Raw genomic sequence first — 23,775 nt, forward strand, 5'->3', positions numbered from 1 at the left:
GAAAACAAAGCTTTCACATACAGTGTGCAGGCCATTAGAAGGCCACCTTCTTAACAGTGGCAGACCTTGAGATGTGACATGATAGCTAGAGTAATGCACAAGATCTTCCAGCAACTTATTATTCTTCTTGCAGACTTCAAAGTATGTAATCAGAAAAGTCTTCCAGTGACAACTCCAACACATTAAAAGGTTGGAGAGCCCCAGGCTGGGTGTCGGGCATTCACAGGAATGGAAAAATTCTTTCCAGTTTCTTGTTCTCGCTTTTCTTCTGTGAGCTTTGTTAGGACGAGAAGTGCTCCTCCTGAAGGCCCTATATAACTTGCAAAAGAATGAGAGTGTTAGAATAAGTACAATGAATAGATGAAAGCTGGGAAGGCTCACTCTTCCTCTGGCAGAAAATCTTAGTTTGAGACATCTTCTGGAAATGACCAGATGATATGATGATGTAAGGCTTAACTCATCCTCTTTCTCTTCATGAGTTTTAGGGACCACCTTGACTCTCCAACCCATACACTACTACCCCTATAGCAACTTCAGAAGTCTGAAAAATATTTCAACTATAAACTGAAATTATCATTTTAGCAAGTGAGTTTTCTACCAAAAATTTTCTACAAGTAGACTTATTAGCACAGATTGCTATATATCTTTTAAGTACTTCAGCATAAATCCATTATATCTTGTTATTATTACAGTAGGAGTTATGGTCACATGAAATATCTGGGAACTTCTGTATGTGCATTTCATTAAGAGCTAGCCTGTGCTTTAACTATGACAGAACAATGTTTGTATACAAAGACTGAGGAGACTTGAGGCTGTCAGATGGAAACGTTCAGCCTTGGTGACAACCAAGTATGAAATGCCTTATTAAAACAATGCTCTGACACGACATTTTTTACGTAATGAGGAAAACTTTTAAACTAGAATCTTTTTTGCTTTAGAGTTAAAATAGCCTGGATGCCTCAGCTGGTCATAAAGCTGATTCATCCCATGCCACTTGCTACTCCTAAGACCCAGCCCATATTCCTTCAGATTTCTTCAGATTTTAAGTAGTACAATTACCATTATATTATTTTCTCATTAACCCCTTTTGGAATTAGGCAAAGTAATGAGTATCATTTGAAATCCCACATTCTCACCGACAGGTGGAGCTTACATTTTATATTTCATTTATATTACTTTAAGCTCAAATAATACATATTACAACAAATACTTTATACCCACCAAACTCAAAACTCCAGTGTTTCAGGTAAGGTTAGTACCAGGACATTTTATTTCAATATTCTACTGTATGTAAACAATAAATCTTAGGCCAGCTCCTTTTCTATCACCACCTGCAAAGTTCCCCATGTTTTAATAACTGCATAATTAGATAATTTTCATTTTTTTTAAATGTAGCGCCTTTGCATTATATTCTTTTTCCTGTTGACTCCACTGATATTTACACACAAATTATTTATCTCATAAGTGTAGGTTTCAACTGTGATAAACTTGATTGATCTCAGAACATGACTAAGCCCACATATGAAAAAAGGTATTGGTGCAGATATTCTTCCGCTAAATTCACAGGACAACACTAAAATACATTACAGCATCTGCTGAGATTAACTAAAACAGCTATTGATGGCAGAAGCTATATCTAATGCACAAAGCTATTTAGAATTACACCCTTTTTTTATCCTGTAAGGAATTCCTTTTTGCAAATATTTTAATGTCTTCATTTTCTTAACATCTATCTAACAATATCCCTGATTATCTGTGACTTTTTAATAACTGTTTAGCTTTCTGAAAACTTCTTAGCATTCAGTTGCACTGAAACATCAAGCACAGAATTATAAAGGCAAAATGGAAGAAGAATTTTAAAGTCCAACAATTATTCAAAAGCGCTGTGGAGAAAGGAACTTTCTTAATCCACTGTGACAAAAGATATTACAGAAATACTCTGCCAAAATGGCTTCTGATGCTACCGGTGAATTTTAGGATGAGCGAAACTAGTGAATGTTTTAAGAATATACACATAGATGCACATATGTATGAACACATGCACCTATGTTGGCACAGTATATTGTAGCTAAAATTCTGTTGCAATATGCAGTTGCTCAGTTTATATAATGCAGTTATTCATAAGAGCAGTATTATTTAATATTTCTTCAATGCTATTTTCCAAGTCAGATCAAGATGTGTGTTGTGTGGCTCCAACTGGAAAAAGCTTCTGATATACAGGAGCTTAGAAGTCTTCCTATTTTCAAAGGAAAAAAACCTACATGTTCCGATCACGTTATAAAACTAATTGTAATACACACTGAAAAATGGCCTAGCTGTCAGCTCAAATTAAAAGTCCAAACCTCATTGTAAATATGCAAGTCCAATACAATTCCAGATTACCTGTGCACCTACATTCCCATTTTACTTCCGTGTCTTTTAAAAACATACTGCCAACACCCACATGCCTGACCCAGTTCTACCAATCTCAAAGGGCATCAGACAAATCGAGTTACCACAGAAGTGAACGAACTACACTTTAACACATGATGATGACTGCCAGCAGGTTTTTTTATTGCCTAGATTCGCCTTTGCTGCCGCACTGCACACCCGGCGCCACAGCCACTCCAGGCCCACCCCTGCGGCCCGCCCCTGCCAGCAGAGCCTGCAGCTCCCATGGGGCCTCGCTCCGGGACCTCCTGCGCGGCTGCCGCATGAGCAGCAGGGAAGTGAAAGCTTTCCAAAAGGTTTGTACTGTGCGCACGGAAAAGCCCGTAACGGCCGCCCGAGCTGGCGGCACTGCCGCACGGAACCGACGGGAGGAACAATGGGCGCCACGGGCGGGCAGAGCGGCCCCCGCCCCGCCCCGGCCCCCGCGCATGCGCAGGGGCACGGCCTGAGCGCGCAGCCACCGCACGGCGCAGGCGCGGCCGGGACACGGAGCCAATGGCGGCACTGGGAGAGGCGCACGCGCCTTAGCGCAGCCGCCCCCGGGGCAGAACAGAGACACTTCCTGTTCCGGGTTAGCGCCCGCTCTGCCCGTAAGCTCCCGCGCCGCTGCTCTGAGGTTTCCTCTTCGCTAAAGCAGAGGGAGAAAAAGCGTGTGCGGCCGTACGGCGCCTCCGGCCCGGCCTGTGCGGCGGCTCCGCGCGCGTCCCGCACCGCTCCGCAACTCCCCTGGTCCTTCACGCGGCCCCGCTTCCCAGCCACGCTGGCGGCCTCTGCGGCGCCGGGCCTCGCCTGGCGGGGCACGTGGGCGGTGCGTGGGGCGGGGCTTCCCCCCTCAGCCGCTGTGCCGCGGGCGGGGGCGGGGCCGTGGCGGGAGGGGCCGCCGGTTTGGCCGGGAGGGGGCGGGGCGGCCGGGGTCATTGCTGCTGGGGGGAGAGGAGCGGCGGCGCCCGCTGGTCCCGCCGCTCCACGGCTTTGGCCCCGTCGGTCCCTGCCACGGGGCCGCTGGGGCCTGCAGCGCAGCGGGCGGCCTTTGCCCGGGCAGCCCGGTGCCGCCCGCGCCGCGGAAGGCCGCAGCGCTGGGTGCCGGGCCCCGCTGGCGGGCGGCGGGAGCTGGCCCCGGGGCTTGCTGGCCCCGAGGTGTGATGCTGGGGCTGGGGCTGGCGGGAGCGAGCAAGCCTGGCGAAGCGTTCTGTCCTGTCGTGCTGAAAGTGAAAATACTATTTGTTTAACTTTTTTTAATTATCTGATGCCATTGTTTAAACTTGGGATTCCTTTCTTTACCCCTGTATAGAAAAGCAGGTCATTCAGTAATTAAAAAAAACAAAAAAAAACAAAAAACCACTTTTAATTCTACTTCAGGGATGCTTCAGGTATAGTCTGCCTTTACATGATGCCATGAGTCCAAGCAGGTTATCCTTAATGATTCTTTTATGAAGTAATGAAAGATTGATATTGAACAATCGTGGGAGGGTTTTGTTTTACTAGATGTTTTGGTAAAGCTACAAAATGCGGCTTGCCCCAATCCAGTAATACATGCTGAGCATAAACACTGCATACAATAGTCAAAATACTCAAGTTCAGCACTTGCATAATGATTTGTAAATCATGCCTTGGCTTGTCTACTTAGTAACGTTTTTAACATTAAGTATATTAGAATTTATTGCACATGCCAAACTCATCTTTTCAATGTCTCCCTAGGAAGAAGGAACAAGACGTTTGTCTTATGGCTGTTCCAGGAAAGGTGGCAGCTTTCCGTCTGCCTCCCCTGCCAACTATTGGAGATATCATTAAACTTTACCGCCTTAAAGCACAGAAACAACTTTCCCAGAACTTTCTACTGGATTTGCGATTGACAGGTTAAATATTTTATTCTAATATTTTTAGCTACTTTCAAACAGATCGTAGTTTTCTTCAAAATCCAGATTCTAGCTAAGGAGATGATGATTATATGATGATGTTTGCATGATGACATGTCAGACTAATGGGAGCTCAACAGTAAACCTTTAAAGCCTTCTTTTAAAAGTAACTTTAGCTTAGACAAATAGACTTGTAAATTCCTAGAAAATGTGTGTGTTTATTAATTATAGAGTAATTTTTAGGTAGAAACTGTATTCCTATATAAAATATGGGTTATTGGTTGAAATGCAAGAATCCAAGCCTTAGTTGTACTTCTGCCATTCGGGGAGTATTATAATATATGAGTTTGATTAAAAAATGAGTAATTTTTTCAGATTATTATGTATTATAGAAAGTACTGTAATGCTTTGTGCCGTTTACTATATACTGTGGTTAGGAAGGTCATATGTTTGAGTTTATTGAAATGTTGTGGCTTTTTTTGAATCAGTTACATTGTTCTGAACAATGAAGTTTTCTCCATCGTCATGTCAGCCATGAGTGACAAAGCTGGCACTGTTCAGTCAGTGGTGAGTTTCTTTACTGTCTAGTGGTGGCTGTGTTTTGCAGTAATAAATGCAGTGCAGCTTCATGTAGCTGACAATTTGATTACATTTGAAGACTCAGACTGATAAAGATTTAGGATATGGACATGAAACACAGTTCTACTTCCTGAAGAACTGGACTCTTACCCTGGAATAAAGATACATGCATTTAGTAAAACCTTACAAGTAGGCAAGTCTACAGACATTTCCTATTTCTGTTGCATACTTAAGAAGTTACGGAATGAGCAGCATAATTTTCTCAGCATCTTCTCTCCATGCTTCCTAAGGATCCCTTTTTTTCATTAGCTACATTTTTAATCCTTGTTTTAATCCTTAATCTGTTTTCTTTCGTGGCTATAATACCTTCCAGTGTTGTATCCTTCCACTTACGTACAGATCCTCTTTCCTCATGTTTCAACTGCCCCACTTTCTATAACTACCAGTTGCCTGTATTCCAACTTTTACTTTACTCCAGCTCTTCCCTCATAAAATTACTCTGTACATACTGTTAACTTGGTAAAGCTTCTCTGTATCTTCTTTTACTTTTTAAATTTCCTTTAGAACAGAGGTACTGTAGTGAAATACCTTTATAAGCATAAGTAGTGAGACTTCAGGATGCTGAATACAAGTGGTTGGTTACTTGCAGGAGAATAGTATTGCTAGTTTAGTGATGAGAAGTAATACTCTCAGAGCAACAATGTGCATTGCAGACATTAAACTGAAAATAGTATTTTTAAAATTTTTGAGTGTATCTTCTAGTATGAAACAAATCTGAATTCTGTGCAGTCTAGCAGGCATGTGATCATTTAACTGGGATGTGTCACTGTGTCTGTTCTGAGATAAGCACGCTTGCGCTTTAACAATAAACAATGAGTTTGTCTTAGTGAACTGGATCTTCTAGAAAATAAAGGCTTAGCATGTTCTTTGTGTCTTGCAGACAAGATAGTGAGACAAGCTGGAGAGCTGAAAAATGCCCATGTCTGTGAAGTGGGCCCTGGGCCAGGAGGAATTACCAGATCCATTCTCAGTGCTGGTGTTGAACAACTCCTCTTAATTGAAAAAGATCCTCGATTTATTCCAGGATTGCAGGTACCAACTGGAGAATAGTTTGCATAAATATATTCACACAATTGCATACGGACATTTTAAGAACATAGAAAGGTTCCAAGCGTCTTGTTGAGATCTCAGCATTTAAAATAGGTTTGCTTCTTTGGCTTAAATCAGAGCTGGCATTTGCTTGAAGATGAAAATACACAGCATAGCAATTCATTGCTTCTGCTTTCTCATAGGCCCTTCAGAACCTGATCCCGCAACTGAATTAATGCTGAGGCCTGTCTGGTCTTTTCAGGTTGAGACATTTTGGGTGCATTTCACTGTGCAGGTGAAATAGCTGTTTGAAGGCTGAACTTAATGTCCCTTGGCCATATTTTTCATTTACTTTCTAATAATTATACTTTATGAAATTGTGAAAGCATATCTCCAGTTAATACAGTTCAATGTGGATTAGAATTCAGAATCCCAAGAGTAAAGCAAGCGTTTATTTTACACTTGGAAAAAAACACTCTTAGACTTTTAAGTTCACAAGTCATTGTAGCATTTTTCAAATGCCATCTACTTGTGCTATTAAGTTTACATGTTTATGGAATTTGGTTGCATAAATCTAGCAAGAAAAACAGAGTGCAAAAATCTCTTCAGACTTGCCTGTTTTCTTCTGTCTCTACAATCTCAGATTATAGCAATTCAAAGGGCTTTCTTTACATTGCACTATGTCTTCTGTAGCAAATCAGCAGTGAAAATAAATGGGTAATTCACTTGAGAACTGCTGCCATCTCTTTGTATGACAAAACTAATGTAAAATATCAATGAAACTGCGCATATCCTGAAACCTGAATAAACATGTAGTAACATCTTTGTAAGGTTTGCCATTGATAATTTATAGCATGCCATCTTTACCTTATGAAGTATGAAAACTTCATGTTTTCACTTTTCTTGAGTGGAGCCAAATCTACGTTTTTCATTTAGATTTTAAGAACTGATTTGGGACTGGAGATAACTTAAGATTAAATGATACTTGCTCTAGTTAACAAATTTTTAAGTACTCTACACAATTTTTCTCATTTTCCAAAATGCAGCCACTACAACAGATTTCTCTGAATAAAAGCATACTTCTCAGGGTCTATAATGAGCTTTTGGTGTTTAATTATCTTTTACTATTCAAATGAATTAATGTTAGTCATTATTTTTAATTAGCAACCTCCTCACAGTAGAAATAAATATGTCTGAACAAAGTTATTGAATATAAAGTTGCTATGACTCAGTAACTGGATGTGAATGAAAAAGAAGTATGTTGCATCCATTAGTGTTAAATTTGGTGTTGTTTTTTCCCCTCCAAATACGATGACACATAACAGAATGAATCTTTCTTTTGTAATAATGTGGGTTGTAATACCTATTTTTTCTGATTTCCAATTGAAAGCTCTATCAAAACCAAATGCTCATAAAAAGGTTGAGATGTGAATAACAAAGAATGTCAGAGATTAACAATTGAGCACTGTTACTTAAAAATGTTTCTTTAGGTACTTACAAAATCACTAATGTAAAGCAAGCAGCATTTTTCATTAACTTTTCAGGCTGTCTCTATGACAAAAGTGAAGTTGGGATTTTCTTTATTGCAAAACTGAAATATAGCAAAGAACATACATGTATGGAGTAAAAGTTTACACAAGCTAGGAGTCTGTCAGTTCTGTCTCTCTTTAAAAGAATCACAATCTCCCTATGCCATATACCCTAATAGTTGTTAGGCTGGAAAGATTGATGAGGAGAGAAGGGGCACTCTCATCCAGAGAGTGAAAGAAATAGAATTCTTCTGGGAATACAAATTCATTTTTTAAACTATGCACTTTACGTTTTCATTGTGCCCTTTTGGATTGTGTGTGAAGAATGAGAGGATCTGTATGATGGAGAATCATGTGGCTCATGTGCTAGGTGCACAAGAGCTCCTTGGAACTGTTAGCTGCACACATTGGCCTGAAAGTGGAAAAAGTTCCAATGGGTTTCTGAGTCTTTATTTCAAATTCGAAATACGCAACTGTGATTTTCTTCTCACAAATTATAGATGCAGTTCTTATTTATGTTAACTGTGGTACTCAAGAAAACCCCAAACTCCTCTTGACATGATAACCATTATTAAAACCCAACGTAACGAATGTTAATCCCTTATTGTGTAGGCAGCTGCCCGCTTCCTCTTGCGCTATTTTATGACTTTATTGATCTTGCATTATCTTTCATCCTGTTAAAGCACTTATTACGGCTTCAAAGAAAAATTTGCCAAATCATGGTAGATTAATGAATGTGTATGCTGTGTAATTGCTAGTGTAATGCTGAAAAATCCATTAAGTGGTTTGGAGTTGAGGTTAGATTTATTTTTATTATTTAGAAATGATGCACTTAAAAGATGTAGGAACACTTAGTATTTAGTTAATCTTTTTTTGTTGCCTTTTTTTAAATACACTGCACAATATTTAGCTGTTATGATGGTAGAAAAACTTTTACTCAAAAAAATTTCATGCAAACATTTTGTGAACAGTATGAGAAAACAGCACTTTCCTTTGGCTTAGAGATCTGTGGAAGCTGGCTGTACCCTGTTTTGTTTGTACAAGCAAAATTGTTAGTTCCCTCTTCAACCTGAATTGTGTTTACGTCCTCAGGTTGAAGATGGAACTAACAATGGTGAGCAGTTTATTTCATCAGTTAAGCCACTAGCACTTAATGGGTTATGGAGTTGGATTTCTGTGCAAAGGCAAAATTGTTCTTTAAGCCATTTTTCATTATTTCAACTTGGGAACAATAAAAATCTCCAAATGTCATCTTTGTAAACGTCAGCTTTGCTTTTGAGTTGTGCTGGTTTTGCATAGTTTCATACTGTAAGAGATACAACATTAAGAAAACTAAACTAATCTTAATGGTGTAAACTGACACTAGAAATCAAAAAAATGGGTCACCAAACCACAGCTAGTTCTGAGTTTGCATTTCAGCCTTTATTAAATACTAGATAAGCTGCAGAAGTGGGATAGAGAAGTTAACAACAGAGTGGATTTTGTAATACCTAAAAAGATACACATCCTGTATGCCTAGGTACTTACTCCCTTGTTTTGGGAACTTCTTGGTTTTTAATGGCGTGGGTTCAGACTACTTAAGGGAGTATTAAGAGAATCTTTTTTCCCCTTTTTTTATGTAAAAGAAAAAAATTTTCTGCAGCCTTGTATCACATATGGCTAAAATTGGATGATAGACCCTACAGATGCAGGAGAGACAGAATAAACAACATGAGCCTTGTTTCCATAGGTAATGGATCTAAAGACTGCAAAACTTGCTGCCTGCATTATTACTTAAATCAGGTGGGGTCCTGCTAGGGGCCCTGGGGTTTGTTAATTGTCCTTGTTGAAGAGACTCTTGCCAGTCTTTTCAAGTTTACATTTCCTACTAAGAATTCTACAGCTGTCAATAGTAAGCATTTACAGAATCACACAATAAACTTTCTTTGTTAGTGTTTGCTTTTTGAAAGTAAGTACTTACCAATAGTGTGGTCATTTTTAACTGCCCTTGTGCTTTTTTGTGTATTGAAGATAAATACATAGCAATGGTTTTGTTCCTGCTGTGGCTGAAACTGGAAATCAGTTTGGTTAATACTGTGAATTCTGCTTGCTTGCTCACAGATGTTATCTGAAGCAGCTCCAGGAAAAGTGCACATTGTTCATGGAGATATCCTGACATATAAGATGGAGAAGGCTTTTCCAAAGCATTTAACAAAGAACTGGGAAGACGGTTAGTATTTTGATTTGGTTTATTTCATTTTTAAGTCTTCTGAGTTAGTTTTAAGTGTGATGATATAGTTGGAGTTTACTCAGTGCAGGTGTTACTTTCTTCCAGTACATTCTGAAGGTCAGGAGAGAGACAAGCAAACTTCCTTCCTTGTTAGAAGAAAATAATCATATTCCTCTTCTAAGACAAAGTGGTGGAATTTGTGTGACAGTCACCTTAGTCAACAGTGAGGAGCTTTGCAGTTTTTAACTGTAGAGTATCTTGACTGTACAATAATGATTCTTGGAAGCTGTAGAAGCAAATCAAATGGTATACTTTCTTCCCAACTGCTTCCTTCTCGTGAAGAAGCCAGAAGCCACCACTGCTGTTGGCCCATTGAAGAAATTCCTGTAATTTGCTTTGAAACGTAGGAAATTTGTCTTCAAAATCTCAGTTTTGTCAATTGCTTTGGTTTCAGCTGGATTATCTTTGGCAAAAGTAGAATATAATCAGAGATACATTTTGGGGTGTTGGGGTGGTTCTGCCGCTCCCCCTCCCCCCCAGTCTGAGGTTCTCATAGGACTCAATTTCACCTCCCTTTTGAAATACGTTATTAGATAAATCAGAGATGACTTCCCAGTCCCCTTTTCCAAATTTCTTACTTTAAGGTGGAGTCACTGTCTGCAGTGCCTGAAGAACATAGTAAACTACTTTCTGACTTAGGACGTTAAGGACTATGCCACGTTATGTTCACCTTGAAAAATTCCATGCCATATTTGCCTCATTGCAAAAGGTAAATGCTTCACAAAACAAAACTATAAGCAATGAAGGTGTAGTGCAGTTTTTAAAAATTTACCTTTCTTGAACATATATGAAAGCAATTATTGTCTTTAGAGCTAACTAATTAGAGGTAAGATGTACTTTTTCTGTGTTACTGTAATATGAAAATCTGAAAGGCTGCTGGGTTTTAGAAAGATACTTGGCTATCTCTGATACATGTGTAATATCACAAATACGCTAGAAATATCACAGCTTTAAAAGCACATAATAAGTAAAGTGTGCCAGAAAACCAGCTTGAGTTTGATATTATCATCTCTTATTCATGTTACTAAATGCTGTAGTATCTAAGGAACAACACACTTGCTTTTGTTTTGTTCACTTCTCTTACACTCTGCTTAGACACGAGGATCCCTGCTAATTAAATGCCTGCTTTGTGTTGTATGACACATATGTACTGATGGGATCGATAATTGAAGAATACATATCACTGCTTATGGCTAAGTCTAGTATTTGGTCAAAGACCTTTTGATTTCAGAGGACTCTGTACAGAAGGAGAGCTCCATTCAGTTTGAGCTAGGTGATTGTTTTGGGGATTATGAAGACTCAGGGAGTGGCCGTGGGAGGAATGTGTGGGGCAGAAGGATGAGTGTGGCTATTTACCTTCCATCTAATAGTTATAGTTTTAAAATCATGGAAACGCTGTTGTGGTTTTGCTGTTGTTACAGTTCTGCTATTCTGGAGTACTACTGATCAGCTGAAAATCAGCTGAAAGCTGCTGATTTATTCAAATGTAAATGAGAACCAAACCTAACCACTTTTTTCCAAGTAATTACTGAGAGTAGTAGCAGTCTTGTCAGTGTAAGACAAGTATAAATGGAAAGGCATAATTTTGGCATGGCATGATAAAAATTGTTTTCATATTTTTAGTCTAGATTGATATGCACGCATCTTTCTTTCTTACATGTTCTTTCATGGCAAAATCTTACCCAAAACTTTGACGGTTGTTTTTCTTCCACCAAATGCTAACAGAGCCACCAGATATACATATCATTGGGAATCTGCCCTTCAGTGTTTCAACTCCTCTAATCATCAAATGGCTTGAAAATGTTTCTAAAAAGGATGGACCTTTTATTTATGGCAGGACACAGATGACGTTGACTTTTCAGAAGGAAGTTGCAGAGGTAAGACATTACGTGCTTTCCCAAAATTCTACAGAATCTGAATTGAACGAAAATTTGTTTATATGCAACCTTTTGTTTAAAAGTACAAACCTTATCTTAGGTTTAAAAAGAGAGGAGTTAGTTCGATTTTTAGTTTGTGTGGCTGTGAATTACAAATTCTAATACTGAGTTAATCATCTGCTCTGATCCTTTTATAACACATAAATATATATGTATTTTTTTTATTTCTTAGGGAGGGATATATTTTCTTGAGGTACTTCATCTTTTCTGGTCTGATTTCTTCAACATGAATAGATTCCACAGCACTCTTCCATTTTTATATACCCTTCTTTTCTCACAGTCATTCATGCACCATTTCATCAGTCTATTTTTCCTTACCTTCTCAAGAAAAACTCAGTTATTGCCTTTTCCCCCTTAATTACAAATCTTTTTAAAAAGAGACACCTTCCTTTAAATAAGGAAAAATGGAAGGTTAGCATTGGTTCCGGTTGTGATGGAACACTCAAAACACAGGGAGTGTTTGTTAGAACCGTGGAAACTGACTGACTTTTTTGAATAAGATTTGATATTAAAATTGTTAATTGATTGCTGTCAGTCTTGTGTGTGTAAAAGGGCATCGTTTGAGTTCTGTCACAGCAAGTCCAAGAGCAAACTGAGATTTTACTTTGTCTCAATAGTTTGATTCTCAAAGGCCAAACTCATCTACTACATTAATTCTAGATCACTTGATACTAGGTTGACTTGTCCATCGCAGCAACGATGTTAGGAAATGGTACTTCACTGAGAGGGTTGTCAGTCACTGGAACAGGCTCCCTAGGGAAGTGGTCATGGCACCAAGCCTGTCAGAGTTCAAGGAGTATCCGGACAATGCTCTTAGTCATGTAGGTAGTCTTGTGAGAAGCAGGGAGTTGGACTCAGTGATCCTCATGGGTCCCTTTCAACTTGAGATACTCTATGACTTATTCCACAATGCTTTCGGACTTACCGTTTTTTTTCTGTTGCCATTGCAAGAGGTGTATCATACCACAGAGGCTGGAAAGCTCTTGGCTTTGTATTTATGAAAGTGATATGTCTTCTTACCAGCACCTCCCTTGCTTTTAGGAAAAAAAAAAGGAATTTCACATCATTCTGAAAACTGAATTTCCATCTAATTACTCCAGTGTTTATAAATACCTTGTTTTCTGTGTGCAGTGTAAATGTGTGTATTGTTTTAATTTTAATCTTTCAAAGTAAAAATTCTAATAAGAATTTTTTCTGTGATTTTTTTAATATGTAAATTAGTAGTAATTTTATATGTAAGTGGCATGCCAGCTGTCATTTTTGGGGGTCATAGAAAACCATATTGTGCTGTCATTACTAGCCCTGCAATCAAGATTCAAGACAAGTACTGAAGTATTTCCAGTAGGTGGCTCTAGAGAAGAACATCAGGGACAAACATCTGGTATGAAATCAGCTAGATTTCTTCAGTTCTGAGCTTATGTGGTTTCAGGCATTAAAAAATCCAGATCTGTTTTCCAGAAGGGACTTCATGTCATTGAGATTAGACCTTGTTTCAAAATATGGTTGGTGATGTAAGATGCAAAGTGGTGATCGGTAGGAGGCAAAGTTTTGTGACAGCAGTGAAAAAATTGGCCTAGCCCTGAGTGAGAGCGTAAGTGCACTCAGTACTTTATATAGCTGTAACCAGCTGCTTATGCCATTGGCGACATGCAGATTATAGTGCTTCTGCACCCAGTGTAGCTCAATGAGATGCAAAATACCATGCACTCCTAAGTTCCTTGTACTTACAATGCTGAGAAGTTAGAAACACCAGGAAATTGAATGTGTTGGTCAGGTCATGCAGTAAATCAGTATTAATTGTTGTTGAGTTCGTATTCTGGGATCTCTTGATTCGTGTTCTTACTTCTATTTAAACACAGATCTTACACTGAAGACAGAATTGTTCATAGTTTCTGGTTTGCATTTCCATAATTAATTTGACATAATGAAAAACTTGTTTGAGAAAGACGTATTTTGTTTAGGATTAGAAGAAACAATGATAGTAAAAATCTGTGTCTTTTCTTTTGTTTTTTCTGGCCTTCTGGAGTTGCTTAAGTTAAACACCGTAAACAGGATGTAGAGGAAATAGAGAACAGTGTAATGCTGATAGTAAAGAAGTTGCTTCTTGAAAGGAAAATGTGTTAATATGCAAAAGTTTGATGTCCTCAATGGATGTTTCTAAGATAAGAACCTAAATAGCAAAGAAAGTCTCAGTGTATATGCTGTAAGCTCAGCAGAAAAGTAAGATGCTGTCATGGAATGAAGCCATATGCTTTATAGTGAATTAGGATAACTTGATGTTAACAGTAAGAAAATAAAGCAACATGCTGTGTTATTTTCGGTAAAGTTCAGTTTTGCTAGTATAACAGGTAGAAAATACCTTTGCCTTTCTTGGTGGTAGTTTCCTGGTTTTCTGTTTCCTTGTAGCACAGATGTGTTGGCATGAGTTATGTCAGTATAGACCTATCACTACAGACCACTCAGTTCTGATATGATTTGATTAAATTGATTAAAACTGTTGATGAGAACCAGCAGTTTTGTTACATACTGAATTCTGAGGTCTATTAAGGAGGATAAGGCCAGATACTCATAGCAGTAAAAATGGCACTTTTAAGTGTTGATCAGATAAATTTGTCTTTCTGTAGTTTAAATTTGTAAAATTGTTGCTTACTTTGTAGATATTTTTTTTTACCTTGCCCCAAATTCTTCAGTGCTTCACGTTAAATCTGCCACCTGGGCCAGGTACTTCTGGCCCAATTCCATGAAAATGAGTCATATTTGAGTTTAAATAGAAGATCTTTGTCGGCCTCTTAATTTTGAGTAAAACTGCGCAGAGGAGCGGTTCGCCAGAACCACTCTGCCAACATGATCTGCAGGCTGGGACGTGGGTTGCTGAACTGCTACATATCTAGAAGACAGGCATATTAGAAGAGCAGAATACTTAACCATTTTGTATCAAACACTGCTGTTTAGGACACTTGGCAAAAGGTGATAATAAAGTGGGAAATAATTCGGATTTTTGAGCAGCAAACAGAAGAAAAATTACAATTATGTTTGTATAACTGATATAGGTGAAATATAAATACTTATGATGTAAAAAAAAAGTTGTTTTGCAGAAAGTGGCTTGTATACTAAAATGTGTACAGCTCATCCTGGAGGTCATCTCTAAGCATGTGGAGGAAAAGGAGATTGCAGGTTATCAGGAGTAGCCAACATGGTTCCACCAAGGGGAAATCATGCCTGACCAACCTAACAGCCTTCTATGATGGAATGACTTGCTGGGTAGATGAGGGGAGGGCAGTGGGTGTTGTCTACCTTGACCTCAGCAACGCCCCTGACAGTCTCCCATAACATCTTCACACACAAGCCCAGGCAGTGTGGGCTGGATGAGTGGACAGTGAGGTGGGTTGAGAACTGGCTGAACGGCAGAGCTCAGAGGGCTGTGACCAGCAGCACAGTCAGGCTGGAGGCCTGTGGCCAGCGGTGTGCCCCAGGGGTCAGTAACAGGTCCAGTCCTGTCCGACTTATCCACCAGTGCCCTGGATGAGGGACAGAGTGTACCCTCAGCAAGTTTGCTGGTGATACAGAACTGGGAGGAGTGGCTGATACAGCAGAGGCTGCGCTGCCATCCAGCGAGACCTGGGCAGGCTGGAGAGCTGGGTGGAGAGGGACCTAATGAACTCCAACAGCAGCAAGTGTGAAGTCTGGCACCTGGGGAGGAACAGCCCCCTGCACCAGCACAGGCTGGGGCTGACCTGCTGGAAGGCAGCTCTGTGGAGAAGGACCTGGGAGTCCTGGTGGACACAGCAAGCTGACCATGAGCCAGCAGCATGCCCTGGTGGCCAAGAAGGCTGCTGGTATCCTGGGGCACATTAGGAGGAGCATGGCCAGCAGGTCGAGGGAGGTTGTCCTTCCCCTCTACTCACCTTCCCCTGGTGAGGCCCCATCTGGAGCGCTGTGTCCAGGTCTGGGTTCCCCAGTGGAAGAGAGACAGGGAATCACTAGAGAGGGTCCAGCAGAGGGCTGTGAAGATGATGAGGGGACTGGAGCAGCTCCCTTATGAAGAAAGTCTGGGAGAGCTGGGCCTGTTTAGCCTGCAGAAGACTGAGCAGGGACCTTATCAATGCCTACAAATACCTTCAGGGTGAGTGTCAAGAGGACGGGGCCAGGCTCTGTTCAGTGGTGCCGAGTGACAGGACGAGGTGCAACAGGCACAAACTGCAACACAGGAATTTCCATCTGAATGTGAGGAAAAGCTTCCTTACTTTGAGGGTGACAGAGCATGGGAACAGGCTGCCCAGAGAGGCTGTGGGGTCTCCTTCTCTGGAGACACTCAAAACCTGCCTGCTGTAGGTGAACCTGCTTTAGCAGGTTGGCATACGTGATCTCCAGAGGTGCCTTCCAACCCTGACCATGCTGTGATTCGGTGTTTAATATTCCTTTATATGGTAAGCTTTGCCAACCTAATTCTTCATGTAGGTTAATTCCTGTGACAGGTTTTGCAGATTCATTGATAATGGGATTTTAACGCACTTTTGTGAAAGCACAATTATATGGTATAGCTTACTGAGGAACAAGGCAAATAGTTTTGTTCCTGAGCTTGTCATTGAGAGTGGTTGATAGTGAGCAACATTAGAAGAGATGTCAAGTACCACTTTGATTGTATTCCACGTTAGGCTTCAGAATCTTTGTTTTGCTTCATGCCTTGCTAAAATTTTGATAGAGGCTGCAAAATTGTTACCTTGTTAGCTGAACTCCAGCATGATCTGCTTAGTGCACTTTCAGATGCTATCCGTATTTTAAAAGTGCAAACAAAGACAATTTTGAGAATTGAGGGGAAAAAACCTACAAAAATAGATCAGGTTAGTTACATAAATAAGGGAACAAACTTGATATCATGGCCTGTTGCAATAAGACAAGGGGGAATGTTTTTAAATAAAAGAGGTTTAGACTAGATAGAAGGAAGAACTTTTTTACAATGAAGTTGGTGAAAGACTGGAACAGGCTACCCAGAGATGTTTCCAGTCCCTGGAAAGGTTGAAGGACAGGTTGGATGGGGCTCTGAGCAACCTGATCTAGTTCAAGATGTCCCTGCTCAATGCAGGGGGGTGGACTAGATGACTTTTAAAGGTCCCTTCCAACACAAAGCATTCTGTGACTCTGTTCTATGAGTATATCCTCACCATTTTTGTGTTCCTTGAGCAGTGCCATATACAGGTGTGTTCCTGCTGATGTAATTGAAGTGGTTTAATATGCTGCTGCCCAGAGGTGGATGTTGTTAAGTTTTCCTTTCTGTAGCTGAGAAGCAGGAACTGACTGCCTGAGACTTGTTTGATGGTATTTGTGGGAGGACTGGCTTGTTTGAATTGACATTGGAGGGACCACAAACATTGTCACTAGGTCTGTTTCATTTCCACTGCAGAGGCTGAGTGCATATCTGATTGCGTTGTTAGACTTCACAGCCTGTTTTATTTTCAGAGAATATAATGATGGCAGATAATTTTTAATTTTTTAATACGTTTCCTCTGAAACAATAATGAAGGTAGTTTTAAATGCTGATGTAGGCAGAAAGAATCACTGAGCTTTCTGAAAAGTTGTTGTAAAGTATTGTATTTGCTCTATGCTGATACTTAAACTGCCTTTCAGGAGAGAAGTTTAAAAAAAAATCAGAACTTCAGCAGTAGGCTTTTCATCTGAAGCTACACAATGTACAGGTGTTACCAGATATGTAAATTGGTTTTCACCTTTTATTTTTTATTAATGTAGGGATAAATAAGAACAGGAATGTTCAAAATTCTATTTCTGCATAGTTAGTGTCTTTTACTATTTGAAACTTGTTTTTGTGGGTGCTTTTTATGTTTAAATCCTGTTTAGGTTAGCAAAACACACAGAACGTTTCTTTCAGGTAATGGAAGTGTAGAAAACCTCTGTCCAGGCTACTTTTTTGATGATCTTTTTAAGAAATTTCTTAGGGAAACCAGAGACGTACTAAATGGAACTTTAAGTATTCAGTGCTCTTACGTAGTCTAAATCTATGTAAAGTAGGTCCAGCTTCCTTAAATATATTGTAAGTGTAGACCAGTTAATAATGAAGAAGTTTTGCTTTCTGTCTGCTTTTGAGTATATGGAGCTTTGGTTCGTCTTGAAGGAGAAAAAGTAATATTTGATGTAGAAAACAGTGGAAGGAAAGAATGTGAGAATACTTGTCAGCTGGAGTTATGTTTGTTTTGAATCATGCAGATTCAAAATATTTAACTATTCAGAATAGTTTTAGTTTTCTCTTGTGCCCATACAAAATTCTTTTGTCATTCATTAAGTTCTGTAGAAGTTCATGGAACTCCTTTTGGTGTGCACTTGATTGCAGGACTGAGGTTGTAAATTAGCATGGTATCTTAGTTAAATGCTGCTTCACTGGAGATTCTGGATGAACTGGGATAAACTTAGATATGAGTTCTTAACAATTATTTTTTTAAAATTTGTCTTTGCCTTCGATTTTATTGAAAATCAAGCTTTAATGTAACTGACCACTTATCAATTCAGTTTCACCAATTTGCATGTTTCGATTCTTCAACAGAGGCTGACAGCTAATCCAGGAAGTAAGCAGCGTAGCAGACTGTCCATCATGTCTCAGCATCTCTGCACCGTTGAGAACTGTTTCGTAATTCCAGGTCAAGCCTTTGTTCCAAAGCCAGAGGTGAGTTTTGATGTATTTCTTTGGGTTTTTTGTCAGTCAAGCAATATATCTCATTTTGAGTAAGGAGTACAGTTGGGTGCTCTAGTTCAACATGTCCACATTACAAAGTGGAGTGGTGTGATATTCCTGTAAAAAAAGCATACATCAGGAAGGTGCTTTTCTTTTTGGTTCCTCAGAACCTGGCCTATCTGCAGAATCAGTGTGCTACTTTAGGTGTTTCTGGAGAGGGAGATTAGGATATAACAACAGAATAGTCTGCTAGTATTGTAGTGTCGTTGGAAAGGCTGCTGGTTTAGAGTTTGCATTTATATACAGTTTGGGAATTGTGCCTAGAAAATTTGATGGGTCTTTTGAAAGACCCTGATAAAGAAAAGCTTTTCATTTGTCATCTTTGTCAAAGATCTCTAATTTTACCATGTCTATAATCTTTATGTTTCACTCTTATTAATCTTTAGCATATTTAAGTCCCTCCTGTTCACAATAGCACCTTGTCACCTATGTCCCACTTAGAAGAGTAACAATCTTTTCTTCCACTTCTCTGCTCTTGAGTGAGTAGAGGAGAAGAGTCTCTTTCCTGTCCTCTTACCTACTGCCACTGGTTCTATTAATAGCCATTATGATTACAGGAACCAAGAATTAATAAATTGAATTGCATTTTGGACAAGAATGTATTTTTTTTTCTTATTTTTCTTCATAGAAGTGTGTGTCTGACAATTAAATGGGGTCTGTTTCCCCCAAATGCACATGGAATGTAACTTGCAGCTTACGAAAATTCCTCATAAACTGGTTGGTTGATCTCATCAATGTATCTTGTTTCCCCCTTATCATAGTCTCTCTCTTGGTCTTTTTCATCTTAAGGCTTACCTCTTGAGAACCTTTAGAAGGTTGTTCTCTCTTTTATCACAGTGAATTTTAAGGCCTCTATCTGGGCATATTCTGATGATGATTTAAAATTTTGTTAGTATTTTTTGAGCAAGTAGCTGTTAAGGTATGTTAAATTATTAGTTGTGACAGCAGTCTGTTGTGAAGAAAAATGATCATGCTTAAGACATCTTATTTTTTGCTTTGCATTTTTGGGTTAGGGTGGGGTTTTTTTCTCCAGTCTTCTGCTGAAGGAAAAATAATGTCAGGATGTCATCTCACTGTTAATTATGTGAAATAGGGTTGAGTAAAGGCAGAATTCCAATTCTGTGATGGTGGTTTCTCAGTGGTGGATACAATTTGAGGGCATAGTAGAGCTAGTATAGTCAAGTGTCTTGTGCTGACTGTGCCTCAGAATTGGGAAGCTATGACTGATATTCCCATTTTCCTGTACTGAAAAGGCCACAGTTGACTGAGAGAGGTAACACATACAATTGTGACTGATGTCTTAGTATTAGGAAATCCTACAGTCAGTTGGTAGTCTGTTGAATAAAAAAGGCAGTACCACTAAAGGCGAGTGTATTTTTATTTAATACATTGAGTTAAAAGAAGTATTGCTTATATTGCAAAAGCAGAAAGTACAAATTTTTCAGACAGATGTGACACCTGTTTTCACTATATTTTGTTTCCTTCAAATGCCTATTGTAGATTGATATTGTCTTGTCCCTGTTCTTTTAGCCGTGGACTGATGTGTTTTTAAATGTTACCATTTCTGACAGAATCTTTGTTTTCTTGGAAGGCTGTTGCAGCCTATTGTGAATGAACTGGCTCAGTGGTTGATTTTTGTTTTACAGATGTAACAAGTTCAGGTACTTCTGTATAAAGTTTTAGGAAGAAAAATTAGCTGCTTTTGTAACCGATGAATACTTCATTTTGCTTATAGTACGCAATTATTACCTCTTTCTTATGTCTGCCTGTGAAAATGCCTTTGTTTCTTATTTTACAAATGTTAGTTTTAACTCATACATAGCAGTGATCACAGGTTAGTGTCATGTCAAACCTCTGACTAAAGGTGGAGATGCATGTTCTTGGGAATGAGGAGTTAACCTCATTTTTTCAAGGAACGAATATTATTTCAACAATGCTATGAACGTTGAGACGTAAAAGACTCTTGGCTGATGGAATGGAATGGTGCTGCACAGCATTGTGTCTTAAGCAAAGAGAATCTGGCTTCTTGGTCATAGCTAAGTCTCTGCAATACTGAGTAACTGCTGATACTAGTATTAGGAATAGTACAAGACAAGCTCCTTGATGAATACATAGAAAACTCAAAATGTCTATGTAACAGTACTAATACAAGCAAGACATAATTCTATTCTATGTATATTGGAATAGAGACTCTTTACATATTAGATGCATAAAACATTCCATTTCTTAAATGCTGTAACAGAAGATTCTACTTTTTCCAATGAAGTATACATATAATGTTAAGGCCCCTTCATACTGTTTTAGTGAATTTTGGTCTGATGAAATGAAAGTTGAATATAAGTAGCAGTTGGTTTTGTTGAAAGACTTGTCCAGCACATACCTAAATTTAAAGGTCTGTATCATACCTCTTTTCATTCTCTTATCTATGCTAGCAAATTAACATCGGTTTGATTCTTGTTTAGGGAAGCATTGAGATAGAACATACTCTGCCGGTGACCAATACAAAAGAAAATCTGTGTGTTGACAGAAAAGGTTAAAGGGACCAAGGGTATTAATTAAAATAAAGGAGTTAAGAAAATAAATAAAGAAGCTTACTGTGCCACCACTGTATGTTACATTTTACAGTAATAGAATACATGGGAGTGGGCCTGAAAGAGACCCTAAAATGCTGATTCAGAGGCCTTACAAAGGTACTTTAGAAGGCCAGAAACTTAGACGGCCCTCAATTGTAGCTGTAGTATTTGAGCTGTTAAAAGCTACTTTGAGCAAGTGTAAGCCAGAATGCTTCCAGATTTTTCTTAAGCATAGATCATGTAGTTTGTATCCTGCATGTTACAGTTTGCAGGTGTTTTCATAGTCATTGTTACATTTCTGTTGTCGTGTTGCTTCTCAAACCTAACAGCCATTGTGTAGTGATAGATTGGGAGCAATTCATTAATGCTGAGTAGACATTTCTTTAACAATAATAAATGAAACCCACAGCAGCTGGCAGTTTGGGGTGGGAGAGCCATTTTTGGCAAGATCTGAATGGTACTGCTGATTGTTCAGCCTGATACGCAGAACATACAATGCAGCTAAGGTTTGGGCTGTGGGGTTTTGTTGTGGTTTTTTGTTTTGGCTTGGGTTTTGTGTGTCTTTGTATATATTACCTTTTTTAAAGAAATCTGGTTACCGATGCAATTTAGAACTGAAAACGAAAGGCAGATGTGTCTGCTATTTAAAAACCATTGTATTGGTCTTCTTGGACAGAGTGGTTGGTTTTTTTTTTCCCTTGCATCATAATTAAAATAAAGATAAAATTGTAAAATATGCTGTAAAATACTATATGTTATTGATAGCCTGCTATACTAAATAGAAGGCAGTTAGGTTTTAAGCATCTTTGCTGTAACAAGCCATCAGTATAGTAATTGTCCTATCAGTTACGGTTTTTATATATATATATATTGTAGATATTTTTTTTATTATTATTCAATATTACTTGGAAAGTCAAAAGGAATGGTTTGAAAAATCAGCAAAAATATATTCTTTTAGCAGGCTTAAGCTTTGTTTTCTACTTCATTCTTTTTGAGGATGCCACTACAAATGAAATACCTTGCTTAAACATAAACTGCAAACCAGGTGAAAGAAAAGTGCGATGTTACACATTCTTTGAAATAATCAAACTACATCTAGCACAAAAAAAAAAAAGCCTCAATGGATAGAAATATCTGCATTTACACATAGTCCTTCAGGTTGTAACCTGCGTTGCTCTCCTGCTCTGTGGTTGGGAAATGGTGCTGCTTTGGAGGGTAAATCCATGCTCCTTGCTGCTTTTTAAAACAGGAAGTGCAGAAGATCACACCTGCGATCAGCAGAAACCCTGCTGAAATGAATCCTGTATAAACTGCTCCTCCTGGTTCATGTTTACTGCTCTCTGGAATGGTTTGGTCCAGAAAATTTGAAATAATTTCTCTCAGGTACCAGGATGTTGGTACTAATCCAAAGATTCCTGCAAGAATGAAGCAGACTCCTCCAGCAAAACAGGCGTGACTTTTGCTGTCAGTGTCCCCTCCCAGCTTCGTGCATTTCATTCCAACTGTAGTGATGCAGATCCCAAAGGCTGATAGGATACAAGACAGTACCATGGTGCTCCGAGCAGCCTGGATGTAGACAGGGAGAGAGAGAACGGAGTATTTCAGGCTACAGCTAAACATCCCGGTGCTGTACCATGTGCAGTCCATCCAAAGTCCTTGCATCTGTGTTATTGCTGTTATGATATTGGAACCAACATCTGCATTTACTTTCCAGTTTGGTAGCAATGTGGCTGTGATATCTCCAAAAACAGCAAACAAAGCCAGAACAAAAGCAAAGAACTGCAGGCTTGCTGATGCCATGATGATTATCTGCTGTCACGTTTTGTCTGCCCTTTCTCTCTTGTAAATGAATGTAACTGGTTGGTAGCTTTGTAGCCAAGGCTGTAGCCCTCTGTGTAATAGGGGGGAGGGGGGGGAAGTGGGAGGGGGAAAGAAAAAGAAATCAGCAAACAAAAAAGCTTCATTTAAAGTCAGAGCTATCTGAGTGAATATCTGAACATGACCCTGCAGCAGATGAGAGCAGCTGTACGTAAGGTACTCAAACATAAATGATAGCAAGTGGACAGCATTTCAGAATTGCTTGTAAGAAGGAGCTGCGGTCCTTTCATAGGTGATTGCAAGCCACCAAGCAAAAGTTGTTTTGCTGGAGTTGGTTTTGGTAATAGTATACAGATTTCAGGCTTACTAGACAAGTATGCATTGTAAACAGAACATGAGAAACTTGTAGATTAGAAGTCATTGTGGCAAAACACGGTAGTAGAAAATATATTGTACTCCTCAAGTAAAGGTCTTTAAGTGTGTTGATAGCTGTAGTCAGCTCCTGTTGACTATTTTATAACAACGAACGTTGACGGTAATATCTTTTGTTTAAAGTATGGTTAAAGGTGACCCTTTATTTTAGTTAATTAAATATTATCTGTTCTTTTGTTTAATAACTTACAAAATTTCATGGCTTTGAAGGAGAATGAGATATTTTTTTTTGCAGTATTTTCACAATTAAGTCATGTGACTAAATATTTTATTTTCAGTGATTCTCAGTCCTTGACTTAGAGCAGCAGTATTAAGCAAGTCATAAGTCAATATGATCTGCTTTTGTCTATGAAGTAAGGTACTGGTTTTAACACTGATACAAAACGACTCAGTTGTGTAAGTGCATTTTGTTTTTAATCAGTCACTTACCTGTCTGAAGTACTTTGCAAATTTGCCATGAAGTGGCAGTTCTAAATATTCATTAAAAACTCCCTGCTATTCTTGCATAAATAGTCAAAATT

At 39.0% G+C, this 23,775-nt stretch overlaps 2 protein-coding genes across 8 annotated transcripts in view; one reads left to right on the top strand and one right to left on the bottom strand.

The window, feature by feature from the left end:
- The first annotated feature begins 2,538 nt into the window (after window positions 1-2,538).
- Window positions 2,539-23,775, top strand: part of TFB1M (transcription factor B1, mitochondrial) — a 30,139-nt gene continuing 8,902 nt past the window's right edge. The window contains exons 1-6 of one of the 7 annotated variants that reach the window (XM_055810295.1): window positions 2,539-3,020; window positions 4,129-4,286; window positions 5,806-5,957; window positions 9,584-9,692; window positions 11,478-11,629; window positions 18,243-18,362. In XM_055810295.1, the coding sequence (XP_055666270.1) occupies window positions 4,154-4,286; window positions 5,806-5,957; window positions 9,584-9,692; window positions 11,478-11,629; window positions 18,243-18,362 (666 nt within the window). In that variant the 5' untranslated portion in view covers window positions 2,539-3,020; window positions 4,129-4,153. The other 6 variants (XM_055810296.1, XM_055810297.1, XM_027796899.2 and 3 more) reach the window with 6 other exon arrangements.
- On the bottom strand, window positions 19,122-22,902 carry CLDN20 (claudin 20). The gene has a single exon (XM_005230186.4). It carries the CDS (start codon window positions 22,802-22,804, stop codon window positions 22,145-22,147), a length of 660 nt encoding a protein of 219 aa, XP_005230243.3. The 5' UTR covers window positions 22,805-22,902; the 3' UTR covers window positions 19,122-22,144.

The sequence above is a fragment of the Falco peregrinus genome, chromosome 7 (assembly GCF_023634155.1).
Source record: "Falco peregrinus isolate bFalPer1 chromosome 7, bFalPer1.pri, whole genome shotgun sequence".
NCBI classification, from domain to species: Eukaryota; Metazoa; Chordata; class Aves; order Falconiformes; family Falconidae; genus Falco; species Falco peregrinus.

Coding starts and splice junctions, on each gene's coding strand:
- CLDN20 (XM_005230186.4), bottom strand. CDS start 22,804: ATGGCATCAGCAAGCCTGCAGTTCTTTGCTTTTGTTCTGGCTTTGTTT.